Source organism: Solea solea, chromosome 17, assembly GCF_958295425.1.
Source record: "Solea solea chromosome 17, fSolSol10.1, whole genome shotgun sequence".
NCBI classification, from domain to species: domain Eukaryota; kingdom Metazoa; phylum Chordata; class Actinopteri; order Pleuronectiformes; family Soleidae; genus Solea; species Solea solea.
Window position 1 is genome coordinate 3,437,499 of NC_081150.1, and position 12,341 is coordinate 3,449,839.

General features: G+C 40.5%; 1 protein-coding gene across 2 annotated transcripts; it reads left to right on the forward strand.

Moving 5' to 3' along the window:
* Positions 1-774: 774 nt before the first annotated feature.
* LOC131443503 (toll-like receptor 5) lies at positions 775-8,570 on the forward strand. Of its 2 annotated transcripts, XM_058613188.1 has the most exons (5): positions 775-1,130; positions 1,783-1,846; positions 3,617-5,897; positions 6,037-6,125; positions 7,705-8,570. In XM_058613188.1, the coding sequence occupies exons 2-5, from the start codon at positions 1,799-1,801 to the stop codon at positions 7,939-7,941; spliced, it is 2,655 nt and encodes an 884-aa protein (XP_058469171.1). In that variant the 5' UTR covers positions 775-1,130; positions 1,783-1,798; the 3' UTR covers positions 7,942-8,570. The 2 variants fall into 2 exon arrangements, with proteins under 2 accessions (XP_058469171.1, XP_058469172.1); XM_058613189.1 differs by lacking the exon at positions 775-1,130 and having other exon boundaries at positions 1,501-1,846.
* Positions 8,571-12,341: the final 3,771 nt, after the last annotated feature.

Consider the following 12,341-nt stretch of genomic DNA (forward strand, 5'->3'; position numbering starts at 1 on the left):
TAGTGGTCGAATAAAAGCTGGAACAGGATTTTAGCTGAGTCATGTCATGAACTGTTGATTTCTTCTTAATGACAGCAGTTGGAGCATAGTGTTTTTGAAATGTCACAACACATCACCAGTGTTATTAGTTTAAAAAGATGTTAAAAGGCTGTTTCAGAAGAATATTGACATAGGTAACGACTCAGGGTTGAGATATTAGTTTAGGTTATTTACATAAAACGGACGTGTACTGACCTGGTTTCTGGTATGGAGACATCGTTAGTTGCAACACTCCACCGGCTCAGAGTGTTTCCCACTGTGAAGAAGAGGAAGAGGAAGAGGAAGACAAGATTGAGACACATGGGAAATTGTGTCATTCCTCCTGCTGCTCTGGCAAAAATCAAAATCAAAGTCAGGTGTGTTCAGGTCACACAGCAGCAGATACACTTTATATTTATTATTTAGAAGTTGATCATGTGGACGAGGAGGTCAACTCAGATTGAGTCTATTAATGATTTAATCCCACACTTTGTTTTGTACATACGACACATACCAGAGAGGATTACAGTGATCAGGGAGCTCCAAGCAGAGCTATAGTTCACACTAGTGCCTTGGGATGACGGGTGATGGTGAAGATAAGGGTAAGGGGTTGTGAAACACATTATCTCTGAGTGTCCGAACTGAAGAATGATGTACAAGAATGTGTGTGTGGGTGTGTGTGTGTGTGTGTGTGTGTTACCGCCTCCTCCTGCTGCAGGAGGAACTCTGAAGTTATTCCCTGTTTTGCAGCAGCAGAGCAGCACAGGTTAAAATCTCTCCCCTTCCAAACAAGCAGTCACACCGAAACTGCAAAGAAGCGGCTGAGACAAGAAGAAGCAACATTTTTGACTTTTAATCCTTTTTTATATAACCTGGCTGTCTCAACATTTTTGACTTTTTATTCACTCTTCTCTTTAATCCTTTTTTATATAACCTGGCGGTCTTGTGTAAACACGCCTGTGTCATTTCCGACTGGACCAGTGTGCTGTTTTAAAAACATCCTGCATTGTGTAACTACCACTTCACTTTTTGAAGACCAGCTCGAGGGGCTCTCATTCATTTATGATCATGAAATGAAGATAACACGATGACAACATGGCATGATTAAACAGGTGAGCTGCACTTTGTAAAAATCAATAAATCAAATTAGCATAGATTATTTTTAATATGCTGTAATATCATGGTGATGGCTACAATCGCATGATCCAGAAATCCTTGATTTAGAGTGACGGGATGATTTGTCTGGTTTTTAAAGCTGCAGTAGGCGAGGATTTTAGTGACATTTTGAGATCATAGCTCTTTGTCCAGAGCTTCACCCACAAGAAGAATAAGGACAGTTTCATAGTTGGACACTGTAATGATGTGATAAGACATTTGTCCTTGTATTGTTATGAGAATAAAGACCATTGGATAAATATATGGGCCAAAAAATCATCAGCAGTAGTTGCCGGGACTTCTGCCATAGAAAGATATGAAACTCTGGAGACTTCATTTCCGTCAGTGTGACCTCTGCCTGCACGTCTCGTGTATTATTAGCTCAAAGCAAACACATAACACGCCGACTCTTTGTGCGAAGCTTCATAATCAAAAGCTCCTGTGTCGTAGATGAGCGCTTGTGTACTGAGTGAACAGTGTTTCTGCACCACTGAACTATGAACCTGTTAAAGCAAACAGCCGCTTTCTTTTTTCCTTTTTTTGACCTCACTCACACTAGTAACTTGTTGGTTAGCTGTTGCAGTAACATCACATCCTGTCTCTGTGCAGGTCTCGTGAGGAGAACATGTGGAAACCGGTCCTTCAGTTGGTTCTCAGTGGTTTATACCTACAGGTAGGCTATGAGTCACACTTTCATTTTTTATATGTATAAGTTAAAATCTAAACCTAATCTGACGATGATTACACTAATAGTTCAGAGCTCATTTAAATTCTAAATATGCTCCTTCACTTTCCTGTCAAGTTATTATCTTTAATTTTTTTCTTATTAGGGAACAGCATCAAGTATTTTAAAGGTCCAGGGTGTAACTTTCAGAAGTAGTTGTTTATGTTTGAACTTGTGTGCTGCAGTTAGATATTTCTGTCCAATATTAAAGGATGTAGGTGAGCGACAGTGAGTGTGTTTACGTGCATGTTTAAACTCCAATTTTAGTCGGACTAAGACAGTAGATTGGTTTTCTGAGTGTCATTTAAACATGTGATCGGATTAAAATCTGACTATTCTTAGTCGGACTAACATACTAAGATAATTCGATTCAAAGTCTGATTACTCGTGCATGTATACACATAAACAGACTGGAGTCAGACTTTTCAGAACAAACAACGGAGTGACATTGGTGAGAGCAAAAGTTATGGAGAAGAGTTTGGACTAAAAGGTAAACAGGAAACTGTTTCAAGAGCACCAGAGAGATACAGCGCCACCTATGGAGGCAGAGTCAGACGTACACTGTCAATAAATCAAATTTCTCCTCGGCAAGTTTGTCCAATTGCCTGAATCGCAGCTCGAATAAGCTGTAAACGTAGCGACTGAAGAAGAAATAAATCACCACAGAAGCTAAAGTCCACGATATAATATGACAGGAAATTCTACTGAAAATGTGTTATGGAGTCAGATTTAATAGATAATCATGGATGAATGTAAAGGAAATGTGTAAAAATGTTAATCTAAACAAGGCGCATGAAGGCACTACTTTACAGCAGCATACCATTTAGCTAGTTTATACTGCCCTCTACTACCTAAACATAAAAAAAATAAGAATAAACCAGTCCTACAGATATATTCAAATACCACACACTGAATATAAACAGATAACGCACAGGTATACTAATGTAGCGTTGAGTAGCTTACCTAATGCTGCCTCGTAGCTTTGCTACATATTCAAGCATCCGGGTAGATGTGGCACTGTCCAAATGTCCATAAAATTCAAAAATATGATATATAAGTATATCACTATAAGTTTATAACTGCTTTCAAATGAAAAAAGTTTGGTGTTTGTAGCCTTAGAAGAAGCCTTTTCAGTCTGAATTCACTTTAGTCACGGGCCTTGTTTTAAGGGAGCCATCTTGTGGTATGAAGCTTCTATAGCAGCCTGAAGAGACAAACCAGCTTCACTGCAAGTTTTCATGCAAAATAGACAGAGGAAAGACTTCCTTTCCGGGATGTTGTACGTTACCGTGTTTGGTAAAGGGCGAAGTTAGCGAAGGAGCCCTCTGTTTGTTACAATATGCACTTTCACTATTATCATTATTATCAACACAGAAACAGAACATTCTCTGTGTCATCTTTTTTTGTTCATTTCAAGAAATGTCTCCATACCCGCCAAAACAAAACCACTTAACACTGTAGTATATATGCCAGGCCTCTATGTGGTGCTGCAACGCTGCCATGGAAATAAACCAAAAGATTAGGTTTTTGATCTGCTCTGGGACCCACTTCCAAACTGCTGATTCTTTGTGGATAAAAAGCTGACACGATACACTTGTTCTCTCAAGTACAGGAACTAAACGTTACACACTGGACCGTAAGAATTCTTTCCTCCCTGTTTTGTAACTACAGAGTTGACATAATTTTCAGCTCACCAAATAAATGACTTCTATCCTGCAGGTGACCACAGGGAACTCATCGTGCACCTTAAGAGGCTCTGTAGCTGGTTGTGCCTTTAGAGGCCTGTACTGGGTTCCTGCTCTTCCTCCCAACATCACCAGTCTGTACCTGGAATCGAACTACATCAGTGAGATCAACAGCACCGCCCTCAGGGCGTATGACCAGCTGACAGAGTTGGACCTTGGATCGCAGAAAGTGCAGCTCGTCATCAGGAACAATGCTTTCCTCAGGCAAGGAAAACTAACAAGGCTGGTTCTCGGTGACAACATTGGACTTCAGCTGGAGCCGAGGGCATTCGCAGGACTGTACAAGTTGCAAGTGTTCTTTTTAGATCATTGTGGTTTGAGTTACTCCATACTGGAGGGCAACTACCTGCAGCCCCTTCGCTCCTTAGAACTGCTCGAGCTCTCTGGGAACACAATCACCAGACTCCGACCTGGACTGTTTTTCTCCACACTCACGAGATTGACTTCGTTAAACCTCAAATTGAATCAAATTGAAAGACTGTGTGAAGAGGATCTAGCTGGTTTTCGGGGGAAATACTTCACGTTCCTTACCTTGTCGTCTAACTCCATAGGAAGAATGTATGAGAAAAACGGAACCGGTTGTGGAAACCCTTTCAAAGACATGGCCTTTCAAGTCCTCGACTTATCCAGCAACGGCTTCGACGTCACTAAAACAAGACTGTTTTTCAGAGCAATACAGGGGACTCCCATTGCTCATCTTACATTCTCTGGACACATGGGAAAAGGCTTTTCACACGACAACTTAGCCGATCCAGATGAAAGCACATTTGAAGACCTCGCAAACAGCACGGTTGACGTTTTCGATCTGTCGAAAAACTTCATATTCTTTTTGAAGAAGGCCGTTTTCAGCGCCCTGAAGGTCGTGAGAATCATCAATGTTTCCCATAACAAAATCAATCAGATTAACAGAAATGCCTTCGATGGTCTTCAGGGACATTTACAGATGCTCAACCTGTCGTCCAACCTGCTCGGAGAAGTGTATTCTTACACGTTTGCCAATCTTACAAAGCTTAGAATATTAGACTTGTCTAATAACCACATTGGTGCACTGGGATACAAGGCATTCAGTGGTCTTCCTCATTTAGGAGCGTTATTTCTGAGAGGAAACTCCTTGCGAGGCCTTGGTTCCCCGGCATTATTACCAAACTTACAATACCTTTTCCTGAATGACAACAAGTTGAAATTCCTGCACGGCATTGCTGACTTGGGTTTGAGCAGCATACATTTGGATTTAAGCGACAACAGATTGACAAACTTAGAGGACGTTTATGACGTAGTGAATCATTTCAAGCATCTGAAGTATTTTATCTACGGTGGCAACTTCATCAAGTGGTGCCAACCTATTCTGGATGATACACTACCGTATAATAACAGTTTGCAAGTGCTAGATCTTCATGACAGTTCCCTGCAGATGATTTGGGAACAGGGGAAATGTCTCGATCTCTTTAATAGTCTCAATAATCTTCTTGGTCTCATTTTGAGCTTTAATTCAATCACATCACTCCCCCGAGGGATTTTCAGAGGCCTCAGCTCCATCGAAGAGATGGACCTCTCGTCCAATGCCTTGACATTTTTGGAGGTGGACGTTTTTCCATTAAGCCTGAAAAGCCTAGTCCTCTCAAACAACTTCCTGGCCTCCCCGGATCCCATGACCTTTCAGTCCCTCGCCACGCTCAGTCTGGAAGGAAATCATTTTCACTGTGATTGTCATCTGGAGAGCTTCCTGCAGTGGCTGGATGTGACGAATGTCACCTTGAGCCCCGCTGAGACGCACAGATGTGGGTTTCCAGCTGCTCTCCGCGACCTTCCACTGGTGAATTACACCGCCATGGTGGAACCATGTGAGGTGGACGATGACGAGGCTGTCCAATATCTCAAATTCGTCCTCTTCATTGCCTCTGCCCTCCTCGTCATCACCGTCACACTGAGTGGGATTGTCTACGCTCGCCTCCGCGGGCACATATTCATCCTCTACAAAAAGATGGTTGGCAGGGTTCTCGGGGGCCCAAAAGCAGCGCCTCCTGTCGAGGAGTTGCAGTACGACGCCTTCGTCTGCTTCAGCAACAATGACTATGTGTGGGTAGAGGCCGCTTTGCTGAAAAAACTTGACGACCAGTTTTCGGAGGAGAACATCTTCCACTGTTGCTTTGAGGCCAGAGACTTTCTGCCTGGTGAGGATCACCTTACCAACACCAGAAGTGCCGTCTGGGGCAGCAGGAAGACGCTGTGCATCATCTCCAAGGAGTTCCTGAAAGGTAGAGCTTTTTACTCGCTGTGATATGAGATATGAGGTTAACTGTGTCAGCTCAAGTCTTTCTCTCGTCTTTCTATTTTGGTTTTTACCAGATTACAACCGAACATGAACGAAACTAACAATGTGATGTGTTCCTGTAGACGGCTGGTGCTTGGAGGCGTTCTCTGTGGCCCAGAGTCGGATGCTGGAGGAGCTGACCGACATCCTGATCTTGTTGGTGGTGGGGAAGGTGTGTAAAACATTTGGTGAAAATGGCAGAAACCATTGAAAGCATTATGTAAATCCAATATTTTCTCTGATTTCTGGTTGTTTTATTCTGAAATTAGAGTCTAAATGGCCCATTTGGCTGATATGTCTCATTCTAATGTCAGTGAGAGCCAAAGACATCAGTCCAGTTGAGGACAGATGGACGGACAGAGACTAAACCCAGGATCAGATGGATTTATCACTATGAGTTACAGAAGTTATGTGACAGCCGCACGGTGGTGCGATGGCATGGAGTTTGCCATGTGTGAGCATGTGTTTTAGGATTACAGGTAGATTAATTTCTTAATCTAATTTCTAATTTCTTTATAATCTGCATTATTTATTAATCTGTCACTTATTACATATTATGCATTTTTCATCTCAGAAAACTTGTTAAGTCACTAAAACCTCAATTTTTAATCCAAAAGTGTTTTGATGAGCTGTTTCATGTATTTAATAGTTACACATGAGTTTTTACTGAAAATAATGTAAATAATTTCAATTCAGTGCAGATATAAAATGTAGATTAGAGAGACAGACCATTAGAGAACTGCATAAAGTAGTAAAGCAACTTTTTTAAATTATACAATATGACAGAAGGAGCGCTAATGTTAAAGCTCATGGAAGAGATAAAACAAGGGGTTAAATGTGGCAAAAGCAACAAATAAACATATATGTGTATATATATATACACATATATGTATATATATACATTAGTTAAAGTTTTTATATCAAAAGAGAGAAGCAAAATCTATACCTGTAAATCAACTCAGATGATCATATACAATCAATCTGAACATCAAAGGACAAAAACATGCATTTACAAAAATGATGAGGTCAGACATTAGGGGGATGTGGTTCCCTAAAGGACATGATCCAGTATGCTTCTCTTAGTTTAAGGTGGGGCTTTTGTTGTATTTGTATAATGTGTTATCATTAAATACTCAATACTTATCAGATGAACTCTAAATCGACCTGTTTTCCACCACAAATCAGCTGGAATTGGCTCCGGCTCCTTGCGTTAGCCTCAAGTGGAGAATAAAGCAGAATAGATGGATGAATAGATGAGAAACAGTGTTGATATAAAACAATGAGAATGGGAAAATTCCTCAGATGAGATTGTAGATTGTAACCAACAGAAGATTCCTCTGCTCACTCCTCCCTTTCCTAAACACATCAGGGAACTACGGTGGCCTTCACATACCAGAAAGGCACAGTAAGCCTTTGATATAACATCTGTAGAAACACTGCAGTTCTGTAAAGATTTTTCTTTAAAGACTACTAAACCCAAACCTTATTCATTTTAACACAACGATACTCTTATACAAACATGTTGTAACTAAAACAATAACAATATTTCTACATTTGAAAACAGGTTCCAGCCTCATTTACGCCGTCTGCTCTCTTCTTGTGGAAAGAGACAGAATCAGTCACAAATCATGGGCACTGCAGTGCTTACTGTTCACCAGCAGAGGGCAGACTTCTGATCATTTGAAATGAACATTGCTTTTAAGTCCTGCACTTTTTTTATTTACCTATTGACCTGAATCTCACATCCAAAGGTGGCTCATTACCAGCTGATGAAGTACAACGCCATTAGGAACTTGATTCAGAAGAGAGAGTACCTGGTCTGGCCCGAGGATCCTCAGGACCTGGACTGGTTTTACGAGCGACTGATCACACAGCTACTCAAAGACAACAAGATGAAGAAGATAGAAGCAGAGGACAGACACCATCAGCCTGCACAGCCCGACATCCGACCTCAGGACGACGTGGAGCTGAAGGAAATCAGACTGTGATTCAGGTTTAAAAGCTTGAAAAAACATTTAATAAACAGAAATCTGAAAGCATGTGAATCATGATGTCAGAGATAACACTTTATTTTGTTACTGTTGACTCCCTCTATTAGTATTCGGTATCATAGCAACAGTTTAGTGTTTAATTCCATCGTCCTGACACAAGAGTAGGATTTATGATTGAATGTTTACTTGACAACCAATCAACTAATTATACTTACAATACATACACATTACTGATTACATACTGTTAATCAGAAATAGTCAACTAATTAACTAAGTAGTTACTAATAAAACACATACACATAGTCAACAGGCACTTTTGTATCGAGTTAGGATTAAAATCTGTAGATCAACACTGGAGCACGATTTATAATCCACTGCCAGCTCATTATATGTCACTTACCACTTACATAATAAATAATAATAATGATAATAATAATAATAATAATAATCATCTGTTGACGTGACACTGAACGTGTATAATTGGTGATATGTATAATGTTAAATGGCTTAAAAGTGTTGGCAATAACATCATTTTTGTTAATGTCTGTAATGGTACTTATTGATTACATATTTAGTGTTCTTAATTATGTTTATATCTATTGTATATGTTGTGTATACTATATATTGTACAATATATGTTTATATTACATTCTGGACTTGATGTTTTTATCCATGACCGACTGTGTGACTGATGTGGAAATTGATTCTCAAAATTGCCAAATATGCTCTGTAAAGTGTTGTTTTGTTTTTGTTTATTTCAATAAGCTTTTTTAAAAAAAAATAAAAAATAAAGTTAGCTCCTCCTCTGTTTGACTCCTGATTCAATGGATGGAAGTGTTGATGAACTGCCAATATTTACAGAATTCTTTATTTTCATCACAAAACCTGCACCATACACATACAGTGCACTACTTCCCCACTAGATGGCGCAGGTCAGCCACTTTGTCACTGATATGACGGGAGTCAAAGGTGATCAGTGAGCGCTCAGTGATAATTAGTGAGAGTTTAAGTGTGTTTCTAAGTGCACTGGGTGTGTCCGTCACCACTCCTGCTGGTCACATGATCTCCTGCAGCAGACTCAGTAAGATGAGAGTGAATCTGAGGTCACTTGAGTTTCCTCTCATGTTTCAACTTGTGTGTGTGTGTGTGTGTGTGTGAGAGAGAGTGTTGTCTGAAAACAGGAAGCCACTGGGCAGAGGAAAGCTTCCGTCCTGTTGGCCCCGGCGGCCGCCGCCGTCCTCCCGGCCTTTATGAGACAGCTGCTCTCAACATTACAGCGTGTCCTCGGGCCCCTGCTGCTTATACACTGCACACACTACATTGATGTATGTCCTACAAGGACACAGTCCATTTTTATGGGACTGAAAATGTCCTTTGGTGGTTTTATTTAAGAGTGAGACACACAAAAAGTGTAGAAATTCTGATTCTTTGACTTAACTTAGCAGTGTTTTTTAACACTTTTGTATTTTCATTGTTTTTAAAGCTGCAGTGTGTAACTTTTGGTCATTTTTGCCGTTGATTTTATGAACAGAAAGTGTTTTGTTCAAGCTCTGTCAGGTAATACTATCAGACCTGACTGAGGGAGCGTTCGTGTGTATTAATTTTAATGTACTGTTTAACTTTTTTTTACTGTATGTGACTTTTTAGAACGTGTATTGATTGGATTAAATGAATAATGTTTTTATGACCTCAGTACAGTATATATAATATATATTTGGTGCAGACAAGTTCAATGTGTATAGAACACGTGTGATTGTACTTAGGAACTTTATTTCATGTGTTATATCTAAGTTCTCTTTACTATAATTTCCATTTCTATGTTTATCATTATGTTACAGTTTTATCTGTATGTTAATATTAATGATTCTGTCTCTGTGTTTTGCATTTTGTGTGTGTGAGCATCAGTTTAAAATAAAAAAATGAGAATAAGAATATCTGCACATTGGAAACCGATTTAAAGCCACAAATGACCACCTGATGTTGCCATAGAAACGGCGAGGCGGCGTCATGACATCCATCCGACTGACAATGAGTGCTGGTTATTGTGAGTGGAAATTTATGGAGCGGAGATGAGGGATTAACAGAATCCCTGAGCTCCTCCGCGGATCTGAGCAGAGAGAAGGAAAAAACTGTTCCACTTCCTTGAATCTGGCCCCGTTACAGCAGCGCCGCCGAAGATCTAATTTGAAAAGTGGAAGCAAATGTTTACCTTGTAAACAAGCTCTCCGGCTCCGCGGCCTCTTCACAGTTATTTCAGGCCTGCAGAATATACTTAGAACAGACACACATGCTTCTGAGATGATTCTCCCTCGCAGGGGGAATGTAATAAACCCTGCCCCACGGCCATAGTTAATATTTGACCTCTGTTTAAGTAAATATAATTACAGGGATGCTCACGCAAAGCCTGAGGAGGGATCCTCACCGGGGGGGGGGTGGACTCGTCCTCGGTGCAGGGATCTGAGGGCGACACGAGTCTGAGCCGTGAGGGTTTTTAAAATCAGAGGTTTCCTTCAGCACAGAAGCGTCGACTGAGCCCAGCGTGGCTTGTGTAATGTGTGTTATATGGCTTGTTTGTTTATGGGAGTTTGTTTGTGGGTTACAGGGTGTGACGGTTTTGAGGGGGGAACGACTGGCAAGAAAGCAGCGTGGTACTTTTCCTCCTCCCGCCTCTGACGGCATCGGACTGGGACGCTACTGCGTCTGAAACCACGTCTGAAAAGTGGCCTTTCACGTGGAAACTGGTTAATTACGTTTCCAGAGAAATCCCCGCCGAATGTGTGAAGTGTCTGGGCTGCAGAATCAAACGGCACATTAGAGATTTCAAAGCAGGCCTTGAAAACAGTCGGAAGATTAGTTGCCGAGATCCCACATCAAAGGAGAATCGGCGAAATGTCTGATCTGTGGAGACTTTCCTGAAGCCCTGAATGAGACAAACCAGGAGTCAATTAGAGATGACAAACTCAAAGGCAGGGAGAACGGGCCTAACCCACAGTGGAACTCATCATAAACTCAAAGTGGGAGCAGATCGGCCTCTGCATTCCACGCTGGAGCACAGACGGGGGGCAGAAAGACGATCGGGTGACGACGGCTGCTTCTTTTCCCAGCTGAGCTCTGAGGAAACAGGTGTTTTCTGCACTTTGCTCAGAATGGATTTGTGACCAGAAAGAAAGGGGGAGAAAGTGAAGGGGGCGGGGGGAGGGGGGGTAAAGGAAGCGGAGGGGGTGCTATGTCTACATCTGTCAGCTGTTCGGGGAGAGACGACTCAATCAGGGGGAGTGTTTGTGTTTGTGTCACACACAGAGCAGATTATTGAACAGTTGCACAGACCTGTGTGCATACAATCTATCTATTAAGGTACTAATCCCACAGTTCTCAAACTGTGGTACGAGCTGCCTCTTCACAAATATGGTTCTACTGACCCGAGTGTGTAGAAAATGAAACAAATAATAATAATTAGAGTCACCTTATCTCTCGCTCCGTCTTAATCTAATGTCACTATACCAGTGTGTGAAGTATATGTGAGGAAGAGGAGGGTGACGACAGAGCAAGTTATTTTATTGGGATTAAATCTGGAGCTGACTTTGCTCGACCTATTTACACCACTGTGTTTTAATGTGTTTGATATTGTTTTTTTCTGTGATCACTGCTGCTGATTTTTAGAAATCAGGGCAATTGTTACAGATTTGTTTCAGTTCATATAGTTAGCCAATTTTCTTTTTATTTCTTTCTTTTTATTTAATTGCTTGCCTTTAGTTATTGTACAACAGCAAATGGTTTGGTTCTCTAATCTGCATTTTATATCCGCTCTGCAGTGCAGTCATATACAGTATTTTCATTAAAAAAGAGACGTAAAATCTAAATAATAAGTGCATTAAATCCAAAGACTTAAACAGAAAAAAATTGCATGGAAAATATAGATTTGGAGAACAAAAATGCTAATTTTGTAATAATAAATAATAATAATCCGTTACTACAAATATTATTTTAAAACAGTCAGATTAATTGGCCCAACTGATGAATCAGTCTACCTTCAATTGGAGCTCATGCAAACCTCAGTGCCATAAATGTATATATTAGGTTATTATAGTCCACTTGTTTAGATTCAATTACTTTTCTAATGCAGTTGATCTGATTATTAACACTAATTTATTGAGTTTGTGTACATTTGAAACAGAGGTAAATAGTTGAATGTGTATAATCTTTGTTGTTTAGTGTATCGTAGCTTAATTAACATCTGAGTGTACGTATCTTAGGTGAGAGACTGAGTCTCTGTTGTTTTCTGTTCTCTGCTGGAAAAGAAAAAAACAAATTCCCCTTTGGGATCAATAAAGTATTTCTAAATCTGAATCTCTGCGTTTCAAACCCGTGACCTTCTCGCTGTGAGGCAACAACGCTAA